The sequence below is a fragment of the Glandiceps talaboti genome, chromosome 6 (assembly GCF_964340395.1).
Source record: "Glandiceps talaboti chromosome 6, keGlaTala1.1, whole genome shotgun sequence".
NCBI classification, from domain to species: Eukaryota; Metazoa; Hemichordata; class Enteropneusta; family Spengelidae; genus Glandiceps; species Glandiceps talaboti.
In genome coordinates, this window is record NC_135554.1 from 24,864,685 (window position 1) to 24,885,776 (window position 21,092).

Below are 21,092 nucleotides of genomic sequence, written 5' to 3' on the forward strand. Positions count from 1 at the left end.
CCTTAATACTATCATATCAGTCCTCCACCACTCAAACCCCACCCTCACCCCAGGCAATAGGTCTACAAATTTTGATATACGTGTATTGTACATCTGCCAGTCGAAATGCTTATTGTTTGTCTATCCTGAGTTTCAAAATAAAATATATATTATTTTAACCTAGAGGCAACAACAAATGCCATTATGTCAAGTACGTTCTAGTACAAATAATAATTTCTTTATTGTGCAGTACTCTTGAAATTATCTTTGTAAAAGTTCAGTCTTAGTTGAGAGTTTTGAAATCCTTTCTTCAGAGCGTGAACTCTATAGTGAAATGTTTAATAGTCAGTTGCATTATATTGTATATTGACATTGTACATTCATATGTACAGCCTAAACATTTATGCTTTGACTTTGAGGGAGCTCTCACAATGTCCATGAGGGTAGATACATGTACATGTATTAATAAGTTATTACCCGTAGTAAAAATGATGAATCTCTGTGTAATCAATTCATAAATACATGCATGTACCATAAGGACTTGTTGGTCTTTCTGTACATGTATTATCTATGTGTATGCATGGGTGTATGATAATTTGGTGTCTTTTTTTCTTGCCTTTTTCCAGTCAAAGGAAAAAATGATGAGAGGATCAAGACGAGGTTGTGTACGATTGAAGGTAAGTGACATACATGTACATGTACCATGTTGTATGGTGGGGTGTGGTGTGGTGTGGTGTGGTGTGGTGTGGTGTGGTGTGGTGTGGTGTAAAACAGGACAGATGAAATACATAAATAACACCTGATAAGATGTCTGGACTTCTATGTCTCACAAGAAACCCCAGTTCTTCTCATTTTGACTCACAAAAACAAACTTAGCTATCATTAGAGGGCACACTGAATGGGTACCTTGTATTATGTACATGCTATATGTTGTATGTGAAGGTTTAGTCTGGGTGTACAAATGTACGACTAGGTACCTGGTAGGATGTGTAATTGTTTTTTGATGGATATTAATGCCATCGAATAGTGGCAGCAAGCATTATATGCATGGAGTTGAGTTCACAACAAGAAGTAATGTGATACTAATAGGTCTGTGCCAAAAGTAATTTTATGGCCTTTTGATCATATTAAGAAGAATAACTTGTTAAAAATGAACTAATTATGAACAGATGTGCATATGGATAATGTTTATGCTGTGCAAATTCTCAATTGCTGGTGTCCGAGTGGTTAAACCACTTGCCTCTTACCACTGCAGTCAATGTTTGAACCCATTCAGGGTTTGATTAAAAATACCAAGCTGTAAGAAGAGTGTCGTTCAGTTTGACTCAAATGAACAACACAGGTTTTCCCCGGGTACTCTGGTTTCCTCCTGCATTAACACTGAACCCATGAGGGATGACCCTCACTGGACTTCTTGGGAGACAAGTGTTTATATACTATCTAGTATAATTTAAACATAAAAGATTATTATTATTATACCTTTAGTTTTCCAAATGTCTCATTTCTGAGCTAATAATTAATACCCGATTCCAACAACTGTGAGGGTAACCTTGTTTGAAAGTAAAATAATAATATAAATAATAATAATATTTTGTCTTCTATGAAGACTTTGTCTTTACTAATATCGAGACAAGAGACAATCTATGAAGTATTCTCCATGATAAACCACAACTTGTACAACATTTTTTTTTGTTATTGAAAAAAAAAAAGATTTCATGGTTTGGCCACAAGGGACACTTTTTTGTAGCCAGAAGTGAAGGCCAAACTAACGTAAACTTTATAGATAGCTGACATGAAGCTACATGTACCTCTCATTTCCATGTTTTCTTGTTGTATACTGTTTTGTTAACAACTACCAGTAATAAATATATGCCCTACCCACTACTGTAATGTAATGCTCATTTTGTTCATGGCTTCATGCATTGCCATATATCATATGATCAGCGTCCATGACCAAATTTAAGCTTTCACTTTGCAAATCTGGATCATTCTCTTGCAATACATACAACATATTTGTGCAAAATGGCCGGAACTTCAGTAACCGAAATATTGCATATAGGAACTGGGACTTTAAATTAAATGGCCAGGGATGTAATCCCAGATTTCTGCATTAGTATTATCTTATCAATAGAGCCGTGGGGGATTAACACAGAATCATTCTTTTCTTCTGGATCATCTTTTCCTATACCTGCCAGATGACTTTATTTATACCTAAATTTTTTAATCATAATTGTGGCAATTACCAATAAATTTAGACCTGGGTCTTTCATTAAATTTTTTTTTGTAGAAGACTATCAGGTGTTGTGATGGCAATAGGAATGTGTTTTCAACTTTGAAAGTACATGTTGTATTGATCTGTATGTGTTCATTGCCATTAATGACGTATATATGTCTATACCTGCAGGGAGCTCTGATTGGCATTGATGATGAAGACGATTCTACCTTTACCATAACTTGTGACCAGAAAACATTCCACTTTCAAGGTGAGTTTCTTTATCTTGAAAGTCTTTGTACTTAGTATTCAAGTGTTTGCAGTCGAGAATATCGCTGTCTAGATTGAGTCATTTTAAGGAGCTGAAAGTGTGCCTGCGTAGAATTGTATGATATTGAAACCGTACCAGATGTATGTGTTGTTTCACAGACATTAATAGCAGTCGTAGAAATTGACATATGAAATCTACAACTGCAAATGCGAAGGGATCACTTCTGCTGTTGTGGTTTCATAATCATGTCTGATTTGGAAGGTAAGAAAACTGATATATTCATCAGGGAATTGATTATTCAGAGATAAAATGAATCGACTGTGTAGTTGAGTGTTGACAGTGCTTGTACTAGAATAATAGATGAACTTTAAACAGTTGAATTAGTACAAGTACTGTACTCGTATTGCTATCATTGCTAACTGTCATATTAGTGACTACTACACTGTAAGTGGAGCATTATTTTGTCAAAAATGTTAAAGTGGCCATATGGATGAGAATTGGGTATTTATTGTGGATTTTTTAATTTATAAAACAATTCTATCATGGCTTTCTACTTGAAAAATCAATGTGAAACAATATATGCCAAGTCTGTGTTTGTAACTCAATAAATTGCAAAAGATTAATGTATGTGTAAACGATAACAAACATTTTTACATATTTTTTTAGTTTCTTGCAATGTATTGAGTTACAAACACAGACTTTGTCTATGTTGTTTCACATTGATTTTTCAATTAGAAAGCCATGATAGAATTGTTTTATAAATTAAAAAATCCAAAATAAATAGCCACATCTCATCCATATGGCCACTTTAAAATACCAATAATTAGATATTGTACATGTTTATATGTAAATTAGAGGTCAATTATGTCCATAATTGATCAATCAATCAGTTTATTTCAGAACAATGAGGCCACAGGCCCAAAGAGGAAACAATGTTTATAAATGTTTCAGTTCATAGGGGGAGGTTCAGATGCAAAAATCAATTTGATTGGATGTATTGTGTCATATTCTATGTTGCAACTACACAAATATGTTACAGACTGTAACCCACAGGTGATTCAGTACCATGCATGTGTAAGGTGTATGGTATTAGAACTAGAGCACATCATTATGTCTCACAAAAAAACATTTCAAAAAAAAGAAATGTTCCAGTAGTAGATAGTGCATCTATAACTGTAACTAGAATGTGAATTTCTTTTCAAAATCAAGCTCAATATAGATTTCCAGTGAATAGTTCGGTATAACTGTAATTCTTGTTTTTATGCGTAAGTGTTCGTCTGACATTAGTAAGATTTGTCGAGTAAGATAATGTTCAATTTCAACTGAAAGTGGTTGCTGTGATTTTGTAGTATATCAAGGTTTGTGAATCAGAATTTTGACTTTAATAATCTGGTGCCTCAAACTACATGTGTAAGACACATTTTCTTACACAGATTTTGAAGTCATTGTACTCTATTATCTATATATACTTGCTACTGCTACTGAAATACAAATTTTCCAAGCCAAGTGAGTCATCTGGTTATAACTATTCATGTTGTTTGGTCAGCTTGTTTCACAGGCCGTAAAATTTGAACCAAGTAGGTCTACTGATTGATAGTATCGTTTTTATAAAGGTTGCAGAATGACCTATGACTTGTGATTTTAACGTTGAATGTGCCTTGAAAATAAATATCTTAAACCTTTGCTGTTACTTTAGACAGGAAAACCTCAACATGCATTCTCAGTTAAAAACAAGGAAAAAAAATTCAGGGGTCAGTGTATATAATTTTGTATGTAAAGTCAAAATGATCTCAAAATCAAGCCATTTTAGAATCCAAAATGGCCACCAAATATTGTGATAACTCTATGCGAAAATGAAAGATTGTTAATAGTTTCCTTGACAACAAGATTGTGAACCAACAAAGATCTTTTCTTATTTCAAAAGGACAAAGGAGAAGTTTTCACATTGCAAACTTGGTTACTTGTTGCCCACGAAACCTTTCACAATGACACATAGTTATGGATTCATGATGTGACCTAATTGAAATTTAAATATATTGAATTATATATTCGACCAATTAGGTTCTATGTAGGGATATTCATGCTAATACTTGGTGATCAATGCTCTCTTGTTAGACTTGAGGAGAGCAAGCGAAATTCAAAAATTGAAAATGATCCTGCTGAAATAATGTGATAACATCAGCTGGTCCTCAAGACTTCAAGTTGACTAAGTAATCGTAAATCATTGTATGTAATAAACCTCCTCCAAATACATGTATACTCTACTCCAGTTACATAACTTACTACGAAAGTTTGCACAAATGCTGATACAGTGATAGTGGTACAAATATTGCTTTATATCTTTAGCTGCAACAGTGTTTTATGAGCAAGGGCCTACCTCAATCTGATTAAAATCCAATGTGGTGAAAGTGTCTAAATGTAAATTATTTACCTCTGTTTCCATTGTTTTGTGTCATTTGTTTTTGTACCGAGTGATTGCCGCCTTCCCAAATTCCACATGGGAAGGCGGCGATCACTCCGAACAAAACATACGTCACAACACGATGAATAGAGGTTAATAAGGACATCTAGCCGCTTTCACCACATCAGATTTTAATCAGATTGGGGCATACCTATTCTGTAATTTGATAAATGCAAATGATACATTTGCAGTCACTGATTCAGCTTGATGCGCCTACCTATTCTGTAATTTAATAAATGCAAAATGATACATTTACAGTCACTGATTCAGCTTGACTCTACATACGGAGACATCCTTTGGAGAAATAAAAATTACAGTAGTTTTGACTCAAGATTATTAGAGAAACATGCATATTGCAGTTGATTGGTATCCAATAGTAATCTTTTGTCAAATGCATGTTATTATTGAACAATTGTAAATGACAAAAATCATGTCCAGTAAGCTTCAAAATTGTACACAATGTGTATACATCAACATATACATTGTACATGCAGACTGTTTTTGTGTTGGAAATACAATGTAAGTGACTAATGACAGTGCCCTCTATGGTCAGAATGTCTCTTCTCCTGTTTTCATGCATCCTCCAAACTTTAATACATATGCCTCCATCTTGTAGATTTCCACAATTAACATAGATTTATGATTGTTGATTCATTGAATTGAAACAAACACTATTTATCTCAAAGTATATTTGATTGAATATTGTGTCATATTTGACTATTTATGGTGCATGTATGTATCTTACTATGCTGATATTTGTACTAAAATAAACCATTTGAACGTAAGCTTAACATGTGATGTGTAAATAGATTAAGAAAGAACCATTAAGAATATATAGTCATATGTTCAGATATAATGCTCTTTATAAATTAGCCTAGAGTATTTCTATGTAGAGTCCAGCCCAGTTTATGTATGTGGACTTTAATATAATACTGCCCTAAATACATTTCTAGGTCCTACCTCAGATAGGAGTTTTTGTACTTCTAGAACTGTGTATGGTACAGACTCATGAGTGTCCACATATTGAATACATGTATATTCAGGATTTTTTTCAGGAGACCTGTCACCTCCTGTAAGTGTCCTAAGTCAGGATGGTTGAAGGTGATCTCCTGTCGGAGTCCTGTAGGTGTCCAAAATCAGGGTTTATTTTTGCACCCATATCAATACAGCTTCTGACTCATTAGGTCTTTATATTAATACCTATCTTCTATTTAAACTAAATGTTGTTAGATGTAGATGTAATTTCAGTCCTAACTTAAGCAGTAAAGCATTTGCTATTTGGTATTTCCCTTCTTCTCTGCCTCCTTTCCTCTCCATAATGAGATACCTTTTAAGCTTCTAATACCTGTAAACTGCATGAAACAAAACTGTAAAAGAACCATCACTAGATATAAACATCAGTTCTATATACCTTGTGTATATCTTTCTCTTTTCTTTTTATCCATATTCAGTTGTCCTGATATAGTTCTCTCTCTTTTCTCTTTTCCTTTTGCCTCTTCATCATTTCACTGGTTCATCATTGTGTCACTCCAATACAGGCACCTCATTCTTTATTTTAACGGGTAAATCATTTACCATGTGTGAATTAATTTCATGTTGATTGTAATTTTATATGCATCTTATGAATGTGTAACAACTGTGCATGGAATTTGTAAGCTGTGCAGCATTCGCATTGACTTTAAGGGCATGAAAGCTGACATTGTTTTGGGGGTAATTTTGGAGTGGTAAGCTATAGATGAGTTTGAATGGTGCATGAAGGAATGAATATGATGATGATGATGATGATGATGATGCTACAGCTATTGTCTGACAAATAATGGTGTGCTGATTGGTTATCAGTACCTGTACACCATCTGCTAAATCAGAAATCAACAAGCGAATATGAAATAATTCAAATTTATCATTATTGAAAGAACATCTTGGAAATTACATGCATTGTATCAACTTAAATTTTGAAAAAAATCACAAATCAAATTTTGATTATTCTTTTGAAGGCCAGTGTCAGGTTTAGATTTAGGTGTAACATACATGTACAGTTGTCTGGCAACCCCCCCCCCCCCCCCCAACAAAAGAATAATCCTATCTAATGATCCATTGATAAGATAGTTGTAATCCAAGAGTATGGGATTCAAGCATTGGGGTTTCAATTCTGTTTGGTGATCTTGACAGCGTCATCTCAGTGATACTCACCTGAAGCAAGATGTAGATGATTGATATTGAGTTTCTTAACCATTGTCAATTAAACTGAAGATAGAGAGAGCTGTTGAAAACAGAACCAGTGTATCAAAATGTTATAAATTAAAATACCCATTGTCTAAAGAATTAATATTTGAAGTAAGAACCCATCCACATCTGGATATGTCACACACACACACACACACACACACACACACACACACACACACACACACACATACACACACACCAAATAAAAAATACATACACCACGAAAAAAGAAATTGATGGCAGAGAGAAGTCTGAAACACAAAAATAACCTTCCCTACTTCAGTGAAGACAACTGCAGAGCTAAGCATGAACAAGCAAATGACATCTGCCCCATATACACACTTGTTCTAAAGTACTAAATAAAAAGAACAGTAACTGTCATAAATAGTAGACTGAGTGACAGGTTTGAGAGTAAAAAAAAAATTCACGTCATCGCACCAATTTAGACAAAATGTCCTGACCAGAAACAATTCACTCTTTTTTTTCGACCCAACTTGTACGTAATTATTGATGAAATCATGAAAAACAAGAATATTTGAAATTACTTTTGAGGTTGTTTGTAATTTCAAAGATCAGAAGGTCGGAAACTAAAAAATCAGTCACTCAATTCAACCTTGATAAAGATTTTTTTTTTTTTTTTTTAACAATTTTTTTTAATTTTATTTATATCACTAAAAAAAAAGATTTATGAAAATGATTTAATATTTAATTTATTGATAATAAATTAGCATTGATAATGATCTTTTATATATTTAAGTATGTCCACACATTTGTTGTTTGGATGTTCATAATAGGTTCATTGCTGATCAGATTGTCTGCTCACAGTGGACATAGTTATGTTGCCACAGTGTTGACCCAAAGTGAACTTTGACCCCATGTTTGGAGTGTTTTGGGTGTGTGTGATCCATGCTTGATATCGCGTGGCAAAGCTGATCATTTAGCACACAATATTAGTCATGGTGGTCTACAGGTACACCCAGCCACAGTGGTTTAATACACGGCATCATCACTACCAGCTGTTTTGATTAATGCATTCAGCTCGGCATTGTCTACCGGCTATATTTGGCAACACCAGGCCACTTGTTATATATAGGACTCTGAATGTGTGTGTGTGTGCAGGACTGGAGTAGTAATGTCAAAGAAAAATATATTCATCTATAAGATGTGGCGACGTGGTAGTCGTAGGTTCCGTAAGGGTAAAAAGAAGTCTCGTAGCAGCAATCATAGTTTTCACGCTGAGCATCATCACCTTCAAAGTCATCCTTCATCTTATGCCATTACAGCTCGCGATGCCGAAGAACGAAGAAAATGGGTGAATGGACTGGAGGAGACCATTGTCAGACATTCACAGCCACAAAGGGTAAGTTTACATGTATAATCTAATACCAGTAATTATTAATTATGTCAATGTTTTGTAACTGATACGATGGAACACCAGAAGATAAACGTTACCCTTGAAATCATACCAGTATCTCAAATAAATATGTCTGTTTCACTGATGCCATTTCATTCAACAAGTGTCATAATTATAAATGTGTGTATATTTCATGATGATGTCTATTTCCTTTTTCGTGCCAATTTCCCATATTTTAACCCTTATCGTGACTACATATAAAGGTAGGGTGTATATTTCTTATCATTGCTATTTAAATTAGGGAAGTGAGGCATAGTTCTATCGAGTGCGTACATATTTTTGTTTTACCTCGTATACCAACCATCATCACGTCGTCATTTCCAAATCCAAACATTTCCACCCTGTCAAAAAATAACTTCACTTGAGAGCATTATCATACCTCAGCTGCTGGGAGGAAGGGTATGTCATCTGTAAAAAATTAGTGATGAATTTGTAACTCCACCTAAATGTGATATCATAGTTCAGGTATCGCCACACACCTTTGCCTACATTTATTATTTACATATCAACGGACTGTATACTCATCACAATATCGGGCATTGTTATGGTATCCCTAGCATGTCTATAAATATCACAATATCGTATTAGTACCTTCATTTGCGGGATATTATTTTCTGCAAATTAATATATAAATCCATATTTTCAAATATATATAGTGATATGAACAACCAGTTATTTAGTTTAGTGAAATGTACATGTTAAATAAATTTAGCATAACGTGTATATTTTACTCTTAAAAAGTCATTGATAAGGGTCAGATTGCAGCAAATTAATTATGCAAGTTCATATTTGTAATTCTACATAATGAAATGTACAAGCAATCATTTAGTTTAATGAAATGTACATTTTAAGTAAATTAATGTAACCATCTAATACTTTACTCTTAACAAAGGCATTAATGATCATCAGATTACAGCAGATTAATTATATGCAAATTTATGTTTTATTTACACTAATGAAATGTACAACCAATCGTTTCATTTAGTGAAATGTATATCTTAGTGAATTTTGTCAGAGTGGTTTTATGGTGAAACAATCCTAACATGATAACTTTTCTGTGGTGTACATATCATTTCTGAAGGTTAGATTGCAGTAAATTAATTATGCAAATTCATATTTATTGATACGTAGTGAAATGTACAACAAATAATACAGTTCAGTGAAATTTACAACCAATCACATAATTCAGTGAAATGTACATTGCAGACAACCTTTCCATACTGTAATTACGGCATGATATGGACGTCAGATTTAAGATAAACAGCTAATCTGTATGTGTAGATTTTTATAAACATTGAATTGCTCATTTCAACTTTGTTCCCAGTGACATCTCACCTGACAAAGAAAAACACAACCTGTCACTGATACGTCACACATTCAAAAAATATCTTTATCGCATATAATTACATGTATACAAACATAATACATTCACAAAATCACCACGGAAAAGTTTCTGAACAGAAATAAGGAAAAACTGATAAAAAAATTATGTAAACCAACCCCAGACATGTAAAAAGTACAAATGTACAAATGTACCATCTGACACGTTTTGTTTTTTTAAATTAATGTATCTGTATACTGTCATTGTTTGGTTTGATATCACCATAATCTCTTTTTGTCGACTGGTTTAGTATAAAGAATTGGTTTCTGTGCTCTATGATTTGAGATGAAAACCTATTTCCTTCTTTTCAAGCAACAAACAAAAATATAAATTGACCTCGGTACTAAGATGTGACACAAATTTAAAAACTCTACCAGCATTATGCAGAAATACCTTGACTTGGCATTATACATGACACCTTGACTTAATCCTGTTTTTTTCCATCTTTTCATTTTTTGTGACAAACAAATGACCTCATGATCCTGATAGAAAGAGGATCGTGTCTGTTGTTGTGTTTTCTTACAAGGTCAGACATAAAAGTTTAAATATATTGTGTCACCAAACTTTTGGGGAACTTAGTTTAAAAGATCAAAAACCAGAAAGGGAAAACTGTATGCTCATAACAAAACTTAGTCTAGTTCCTATACAATATTGTTACAATTTATACCTTCACTCAATTTAAAAGGTTTCCATGCAATACTGACTAAAAATTTACAGAGTTTTACCAGGTCAACCAATAGTGTAGTATATGTTTGCTTATATGTGTAGTATATGTTTAGTTCAGATGAGTAAGTGAGTGGAGAATCTGAAAATAAATTACATCTTCCCTTTCATTCAAATCCATAATTTTGAAGTGTAAAAAGACGCAAGGACTCAGGTAGATTTTATGTTTGGATGACCCTGAGTATCAAAAACACATGTACACGAAACAACATGTTAACGAGTTAAAAGGTCAAACTTACATCATTGTGTGTTTGTTTTGGTTTTTGCCAAGTTTTAGAGGACTCTTGTAAAAAAGACAGATAAAATATGTAGAAAGACATTCATATATTGGTCATCACACCTGACATTCACATCTGACCACAGGCACTCGAATCAATCTGTATGATTTGGGGGGGGGGGGGGGGGGGGGATGTATATGAATATACATTTATACTATATATTTCTTTTTAAAATCATACACATTGATTCGAGTGCCTGTGCATCCGACAACAACGTACCCATCCAGAAAAGTACCACCTCTCTATTATAATAAATTAGTGGTAGGAATGTCATTGTTTTAGCTGCAGATATTGGACTTTGTTTTAAACTTGATTGTGAAGTGCACAAAGTTCAGAATTCTCATTGTTGAAGGCCTAAGTTTAGATAAGAAGTCAAATTTATTATGTTGGACAGTAATCTAAGATACAATGGTGAGTGCTGGCTGATAGCTTGACACTGAATGTCTGTATCTTACAGACTAAATTTATGTGTGAAAAACAATTATTTGGTAGAATATATAGAAAAAAAGTTGGACCAGAAGAAAAGAATGATCCTATGTGATCCATATCACTCCACTGATATGATAACACTGATGTGAGAATCTCGGATTGAATCTGTGATCTTTAAATTTTTGTGTCGAGACTGATGCTTCTGACTTAGACTGTCGACAGTTGTTCAGGCCTTTTTTGCTACTTTTCATCTAAAACAAAATTCGTCGCCTCGCTCCGTAGCACTGAATACTAATGCATACTGATAAGAACTGCGATTGCCACAGATTGCCGAAGGCACGAACTGTGAGTGCCAAAGGGACAAACTCATGCCTCCAGCACTCGCTTATCAGTATGCGGTTATAGTACTGCTCCGGATCGGAGCGAGGCAACAACTTTAGTTTCTGATAAAACGTAGCAAAAAAGGCACGAACGACTGTCAACAGTCTACTTTTGACTGTACTCTCCCACACTTCCAGATTTGATCAAAGTCTGATCACCATCCTTATCGATATCATGGTGTAATTTGATGTTAATATGATAAACTATTATACATGTGTTTAGGTCATAAATCCTTGTTTACATGGTAAACATTACACAATGTCCAATTTGATCCACTTCCTGAATTTTAATCAAAATTATGTAAATTTCAAACTCATATATTTCTGACTAGGTATATAGATTCATTGTTGATATAAGTTTACAGGAATTTGTTGTAAATCAGAAGCTCATAAAATCAAAGAAAATGAATTGTTGACATACAGACATAACATAAGTTGGTACATTGATAAACTGGAAAATACTAAAATAATTGGAAATTGAAAAACAGAAATGGATCTGTAAAGAAACAGGATTAGACAAACACTAAACGTAAAAAAAAATCTAAATGAATCTAAAATATTTATTTGTTTATTTATTTATTTGTGTATGTATGTATGTATGTATGTATGTATGTATGTATGTATATGTGTGTGTATGTATGTATGTATGTATGTATGTATGTATGTATGTATGTATGTATGTAAATGTGTGTATGTATGTATGTATGTATGTGTATGTATGTATGTATGTATGTATGTATATGTGTGTATGTATGTATGTATGTATGTATGTATGTATGTATGTATGTATGTATGTATGTATATGTGTGTATGTATGTGTGTGTGTATGTATGTATGTATGTATGTATGTATATGTGTGTATGTATGTATGTGTATGTATGTATGTATGTATGTATGTATGTATGTATGTATGTATTATGTATTTATTTATTTATTTATTTATTTATTTATTTATTTATTTATTTATTGAGTACACATAACATATTGGGAATTATTAAAGATACAATAAATTGAAAAGAACAAAATAGAAATAAAACTAAACTACTGAAGTTTAGTTACTGATAACAAAATACAAACCAAAATAAATAAATAAATAAGAAAGAAATTCATTTTAAAAGGATTGTTGTGTACATTCTGAACAATTAAACTTTGAGAAAGTTGACATATTAAATTGCTATATCTAAAATATAGGCCTAGAGGTATGGACTAGTATATATTTTTATCAGTCCTTGTTCCTTGAACTTATTTTCTACTTGGAGAGTATTACAACATTTATTCTGTAAATTTGGATGAAAAATACTACAGCTGTTTTGTTCTGTGTAAGAAATGGGTGAAAAAAAAAATTTGTTATAAGGTAACAAATTCATTACAAGAGTAATTTTTTCCAGATTTTTCTTTTGTTTTCCTGACTTTACCTATAGAGAATGTTTTCACATATAAGAAAATTAGTTTTTATATATTTGTCAACTTGTTAATTCTTTTTTTTCAGTTTGTATGTAAAATCACACTGTCAGTAACAATAACCAGTGTTTTTACTCAGTTTGGTAAATAGGTAAAATCTATCGGAGTTCCCCAGTCATTTTACCTAGGTTCCAAAGCATAAATTTGCATAAAGCCTTCAGGAAGTACTGCCCTTTTTTTATCCCTTTCCTCCCCCTGTTATCGAGGTTCCCTAACCTTAGCAAGAAAGACTGATGACACACATGATACTGCTAGTAGTTGAGCAGGAACAACACTCCTGTGCCACTCACTGTTGAGATTAAATTCTGCTTCTGTTTCTGTTTACTCGGATTCTGTTTAATCATAGCAACCACAAAACATACAAGTCAGAAATAATAGCCACAAGGATCAATGAGAACTAGCTACAATGCTACATGGCATGTTTGTTTGTTTACTGTAAGTTGTTTTTCTTGTTTCATTTACAGTGTGATATATCTGATAGCTATATTCCAACACTTGAAGATTTTGACAAGAAACTTGTAGAAGCCGATGCATACCTCCAAATTTTAATAACGCAGGAAAGCGAACTTGTTAGTAAGATTGACAAGTGTGAAAGTGAAGAAGAAAAGAGGAGATATGAAGGACTGAAAACTTCAGCTGCAGTAAGTACATGTAGATAACATCTTTATCTGGAAATTGTCTCTGGATACAGAATGTTCGAAGCACAGAATAGTTCAGTTGTAGTAAGTACATTTATCAAGTTTACCCCTATCGATGTTACACATTGTACTGTTCCTATTGTTTTCTATTGGATGGGTCAAACCATTGTAAGGACATAGGGTATATAGTATTTATATTTTATCTGGAAGTTGTTCCAGATACAGAATATATGAACTAATGAAGGGATGAAACGTTTGGCTGCAGTAAGTATAAAATAGTAAGATAGAAAGATATAAAGTTATAGATATAAAGTTCACCCCATCAATGTTACACATTTGTATCATTCCTATTGTTTTCTATTGGATGGGTCAAACCATTGTATGTATATAGGATATACAGGGTTCACAGTTTATTTGGAAGTTGTCTCCAGACATTGGCCTGTAAATCCAGTTACTAGACTATGGGTATGCAGACAAGCCATAAATCAGTCAATTGATGTTCATTATCTCATCGTGATATTTTTTATGAGAATACCAGGTAGACAGTCAAAGATTATAGAGATATTGACATATATACAAGAAATCCAATGAATATTAACCCAGCGCATTTAGTTCCCAGCATCATTGTGAAACTCAAAATTAAAATTCTGGTGAATGTTGCAGTCATAATTTCAGCTGTTATGTCCTCACTGTTATTGATATGAATTTATGATTAATACACACAAAATTGATTTGAACCTATACAAGGTCAAGGTTAGTGTCAAACTGGGCTCATCATTCTACATATTATGGTTGTTAATGCCAAACAAGTTTGTATCATGGTTGTCGTAAATCTCCCACTTTTATAAATCACTTGTTTATCCTGTGAAATTAACCAGTTTTTGGAAATGTAATAATAATGGGCTTTATTTAGAGGACCGCACCCACCTCGGCCTAAGGTACAGAAATCAATGTAGAGGTTTGTTGTGCTAAAAAGCAATGGCACATACAAATCCACATAATAATAGTACAAAAAATATACTAAAAAATTAGTCTATCATACTTTGACGTAAACGAAAAACAAAAAATACAAACTTTGCTAAATTAATCTGAGTATGAACATGATTTGTTGTCTTCAAAGAATGAAATTTAAATTGTAAAGAATTGTGGGATATACAGTTCTCTCTTTTGGATGCTGTATGTTGTATCAGAATAAAACTATGATTGAAAAGGACTAACAGTTAGCTAGTGTTCATTCACAATAGTTTTGACAGTATAATTTACTAAAGCAAAGAAGAATATGGTCCCAATTCCGAGTACCTAACAAATTTGGATGCTTCACTTCCAAAAAAATGGTTTGCCTCTGTAAGTGAACATTTTCATTTGAAAACCTACTTTGCCACCCTTAACATTTTTGATATACTTTTTACGATATACATGTAAAAAGGAAAGAAAAACGTAATTTGTAATTAATTAAATGTAACTTAAAGTGGAAATTGGGTATTTATTTAAGATTTTTAATTTATGAAACAATTTTATCATGGTTTCCTACTTGAAAAAATCAATGTGAAATAACATATGCCAAGTCCTTGTTTGTAACTCAATAAATGGCAAAATATTAACAAATGTGTAAAATGTTTGCTATTGTTCCCACTTTTTGCAATTATTGAGTTACAAAAACAGACTTTGTCAATGTAGTAGGATGCATGATAAAATTGTTTGATTATTAAAAATCTGAAATAAATACCCAGTCATCATCCATGTGGCCACTTTATTTTACATGTTTTGTAAGGGCAGATTGAATGGATATTGTGATGAATATATGAATGCATTATGAAGTTATTGGATAGTCCATGGATGGGGTGACTTCCCATGCATTACAATATAACATGCCCCCACCCCCCAGGCGTATATGGTGTCCAGGGATGGAGTGACTTTCTATGCATTGCTATATGACATGCCCCCTAAGGGGTATATTATGTCCAAGGATGGGGATGACTTCCTATGTATTGCTATATGACATGCCCCCTCCCCAGGGGGTATGTATGTCAGGCCATTTGCTCTATTAAATATGGAATATGCACATTTCATGTGTATTTAAAAGGAAACTCGTCCTCTAGGCCAACGTGTGTATAGTACCATCTATGCTCTGAATGAAATAATTATGTTAGTCAGAAGATATCTTTCAATGTATTAAATAAGGTGTATTCATATTCAAATGAAATGTTACATATATATACATAATCCTTCACTGTGTTATTCAGCACACAGCTGTGACAAGTGATTTTGTGGTGTGACTATTAAAGTGCATTTTCATTTGTATGTGTAAGTGGTTGAAATATGTTTTATTATTTCTCAGTGTTGTACAGACATACAAAGCTGGTAATGTATTGTGTGATGATGAGTTACTGAATATTTTCTGTTTTTCTTTTTGTATTTTAGAATTTATTGGAATCTATCAAGCAATCTATAGTACTATTACAACTTGCAAAGGTATGTGGACAGCCGGTAATGTCTAAAGAATACTTGCTATAGTTCACCACTGCATTGCTAGCTGCTGTAGTCAACCCTGTATGGGTGGTAGCACTGACTGCTAGCTGCTGTAGTCAACCTTGTATGGATGGTAGCACTGACTGCTAGTTGCTGTAGTCAACCCTGTATGGGTGGTAGCACTGACTGCTAGTTGCTGTAGTCAACCCTGTATGGGTGGTAGCACTGACTGCTAGTTGTTGTAGTCAACCCTGTATGGGTGGTAGCACTGACTGCTAGCTGCTGTAGTCAACCTTGTATGGGTGGTAGCACTGACTGCTAGTTGCTGTAGTCAACCCTGTATGGATGGTAGCACTGACTGCTAGCTGCTGTAGTCAACCTTGTATGGGTGGTAGCACTGACTGCTAGTTGCTGTAGTCAACCCTGTATGGGTGGTAGCACTGACTGCTAGTTGCTGTAGTCAACCCTGTATGGATGGTAGCATTGACTGCGAGCTATGATAGGCATAGAGTGGTATGGGCTAGTCAACTCTTTGTGGGTTGTAACACTAACTACTACTGCTAGCTGCTATGTAGACCATAGTAGTATGTACATGTACGTGCAGGTAGCAATGTTCTCATTGGACAAGGAATAGCGAATAGTCAAAGCAGAGCTCTGAATTAGCACTTGTTTAGGGTACAGAAATAGCTAAATTATCTGTTCTGACAATGAAACATTTATTGCCAAGTTTCTCGTCTTCAAGAACCGAAATTTATTCTATTCAATTGTTAGAAATATTAACTTGAAAAAAACCATCAGCCTACAAAATGAGAAAGTTGATTCTGTACCCTGCTTGGTTGATGATACCAGTAACTAGGAGATTCATGTACTAACATGTAAATAGTATTATTATAATAGAATATTGTGTTCGTAGCCTGGACAACTTACAGGTCCTATTCATTGCATGTGCATATGAAACGTCATTTCCTGAACCCCAGCACATCAGCACTTATATAAGAACTACATCATACCATCAACTCTAATAGATGTAGTTTTGCTGTCGTCATCATTAGGCACATGCAATGTGTACAGTGCCCAGTTGTTGTATTCCTGTGTATTTCTGTGGATGACAACCTTATTGTTGTGAGTGGCATATGGATGTACATGTACATGCATGCTAGTTGTCATTTTCATGTTTATTTCAATGTAGCACTGAATGTGACTTGTCAATTGTCAATTTCATGTTTATTTCAAATGTAGCACTGAATGTGAGTTGTCAATGGACAATTTCATGTTTATTTCAGTGTAGCACTGAATGTGAGTTGTCAATTTCATGTTTATTTCAAATGTAGCACTGAATGCGAGTTGTCAATGGACAATTTCATGTTTATTTCAGTGTAGCACTGAATGTGAACTGTCAGTTTCATGTTTATTTCAAATGTAGCACTGAATGTGAGTTGTCAATGGACAATTTCATGTTTATTTCAGTGTAGCACTGAATGTGAACTGTCAGTTTCATGTTTATTTCAAATGTAGCACTGAATGCGAGTTGTCAATGGACAATTTCATGTTTATTTCAGTGTAGCACTGAATGTGAGTTGTCAATGGACAATTTCATGTTTATTTCAATGTAGCACTGAATGTGAGTTGTCAATGGACAATTTCATGTTTATTTCATTGTAGCACTGAATGTGAGTTGTCAATGGACAATTTCATGTTTATTTCATTGTAGCACTGAATGTGAGTTGTCAATGGACAGTTTCATGTTTATTTCAGTGTAGCACTGAATGTGAGTTGTCAATGGACAATTTCATGTTTATTTCAGTGTAGCACTGAATGTGAGTTGTCAATGGACAATTTCATGTTTATTTCAGTGTAGCACTGAATGTGAGTTGTCAATTGTCAATTTCAGTGTATTAATATTATGCCATACCACCCTATTACTATAGCCAGCTCTCGGAGACAACTGGTTAGGGCTGAACACCATGTCCTATCTCATAGTGTAAATGTAGCACTGAGTATGATTTAGGAATGGTCAATATTTCATGCTCTATTTCAAAGTAACACTGAAATAGTGATATCTCTATGCTATTATAAATTATATTGATTTCACATTTCAGCAGCTGCGTAAATGTCAAAATACTCCATTTTAAAGGTGAAAGATCAAAATCATCAATTTAATATTACATACATGATACATGTTAGTTACAAGAAAATCAATACATGATACATGTTAGTTACAAGAAAATCAATGTCATTTCAGGTATATACAGCTGTATTCAGTGTGTACACTGGTTTATTTTTTACCACCTTCTGCTCACATCAATATGTTGAACTAGACAGGAAAACAAGCGTGTCATCAAATTTTCAATTTTGGAAATTTATCAGCGTATGATATATAATCAAAATAGAGGAATGGGGTTGAATATTTTGATGAAATTTAAAGGGGCAGTGTCTGTAACTTTATGGTTTTAGATTGAAATTTTGTAAGTATTTAAATTAATTACATGTGTGTTCCAGTGACTGGAACACATTGAGTCATGGTCTAACAACTGGTAGGTGTCACCTGGTTTTCAGATTTGACATGAAAATTACAAAATGATATAATTTTTTGGTTACTAAAAAATCTAAAAGTGCCAGTCTTGATTACCTATCTTCTTCATGTATACTTATTAGCTACTTCTGTTATGATGTTAACACTCCGATTGTCTCGTTTGTTCCTGTAACGTTTAGCCCAGACCAGTGGAGTCTATACTTGTAGCATGTAATTATACAGTGTATTGTGTTTGTAGATTTTGTATGCTGATTTGAGCTAAAAATTTAAAAACTTTAAAAATGAATGAAATTGACCACTCCATTCCCTGTGTAACACTTTGAAAGTGAACGAAATTGACCACACAGTTCACTGTGTAACACTTTGAAAGTGAATGAAATTGACCACACAGTTCACTGTGTAACACTTTGAAAGTGAATGAAATTGACCACACAGTTTACTGTGTAACACTTTGAAAGTGAATGAAATTGACCACTCAGTGTCTGAAACAGGAAGATCTTGTTCAACATGTGATAAACTCTCATCACTTTTACCAGTGCTTTTTATCTCAGAATGCAGTCAACCCTATGAATGGAGTAATAAACATCGACAATTACGAGGAAGACAATTATGCAGAGAAGAATACTGCAAGGTCAAAATCATCAGGTAAGAAAATGATAATATCAGTCAGTGTGGGAGTCATCGGTCAGAAAATTATAATATAGTTAATGTAAGGTCAAAGGTCAGAAGATGATGATTTTGGATCACTGTGAGGTCAGAGGTCTGAAAATGATGATTTGGATCACTGTGAGGTCAGAGGTCTGAAGATGATGATTTTGGATCACTGTGATTCAGAGGTCTGAAGATGATGATTTTGGATCACTGTGAGGTCAGAGGTCAGAAGATGATGATTTTGGATCACTGAGGTCAAAGGTCAGAAGATGATGATTTTGGATCACTGAGGTCAAAGGTCAGAAGATGATGATGATTTTGGATCACTGTGATTCAGAGGTCTGAAGATGATGATTTTGGATCACTGAGGTCAGAGATCAGAAGATGATGATTTTGGATCACTGAGGTCAAAGGTCAGAAGATGATGATTTTGATCACTGAGGTCAAAGGTCAGAAGATGATGATTTGGATCACTGTGAGGTCAAAGGTCAGAAGATGATTTGGATCACTGTGAGGTCAGAGGTCTGAAGATGATGATTTGGATCACTGTGAGGTCAAAGGTCAGAAAATGATAATGTGGTTAATGTAAGGTCAGTGGTCAGAAGATGGTGATTTGGATTACTTTACATTGAGGTCAAAGGTCGTAAATTGGTAATATGGTTATTGTGAGATCAAAGGTCAGAAAATAATAAGATTGGTTCCTGGTAGGTCAAAGATCAGAAAATGATAAGATTGGTATGTAAGGTCAAAGGTCAGAAAATAAGATTGGTTTCCTCTGAGGTCAAAGGTTAGAAAATGATAAGATTGGTCTGTGAGGTCAAAGGTTAGAAAATGATAAGATTGGTCTGTGAGGTCAAAGGTCAGAAAATAAGATTGGTTCGTGTGAGGTCAAAGGTCAGAAATGCTAATTGATTCTGTGCAGTCAAAGGTCACAAAATAATATTGATTACCATGTGATCAAAATCATCAGATCAAGAGACTAGTACAGTGTTTCATCCTTAGTTCTCTGTCTCTATACTATTTGTATTATCTCTTGTTGGAAACCTTGCTGCTAGCTTGCAGTTTCTTTATCCAAGTAATTAAAAACAGTCAACAGTAGAGTCAGTATCAATATTCAAATACATGTACCTGCTAATCATGTTTTATGTTGCCATTTATAACTATCAAAATATGTAATGCTATTTATAGCTATTTCATCAAATTAAATGAACTACAGTAGTTAACATGCCCCATGCTGTCATAACACCAACCCTGTCAGCAACAAACAAAACTGTTGTAAGAATGTTGTAACGTCATTTCATGCAGTAATGATATATTTAGTACATAGAATTATCCAATAGGTTTTTTTTATGACATCACATGACATTCAATTATTCGTACAATAGGATCACATTTTTATGTCATTGAAATATACTTCTCGTTATCAGTGGTAACTTTTATTAATTTATGTTGTGAAGTGGAAAGATATAGCGTCATTGCTTTAAGTTGTATTTTATGTGATAAGGAATGAGTAAGAACAGCTTTATGAGCAAAATGTTGAATGAGTGAGTTTTTTTTTTTTTTGAAGCCCACACTGTAAAAAGCTT

The 21,092-nt window shown here is 33.7% G+C and overlaps 1 protein-coding gene across 1 annotated transcript in view; it reads left to right on the forward strand.

The window, feature by feature from the left end:
• LOC144437008 (oxysterol-binding protein-related protein 9-like) overlaps nt 1-21,092 on the forward strand; it is a 45,534-nt gene that overhangs the window by 12,838 nt on the left and 11,604 nt on the right. The window contains exons 2-7 of the mRNA XM_078125875.1: nt 606-656; nt 2,384-2,462; nt 8,433-8,509; nt 13,680-13,856; nt 16,275-16,325; nt 19,407-19,500. Coding sequence (XP_077982001.1) covers nt 606-656; nt 2,384-2,462; nt 8,433-8,509; nt 13,680-13,856; nt 16,275-16,325; nt 19,407-19,500 — 529 coding nt within the window. The remainder of the gene's footprint in view (nt 1-605; nt 657-2,383; nt 2,463-8,432; nt 8,510-13,679; nt 13,857-16,274; nt 16,326-19,406; nt 19,501-21,092) is intronic.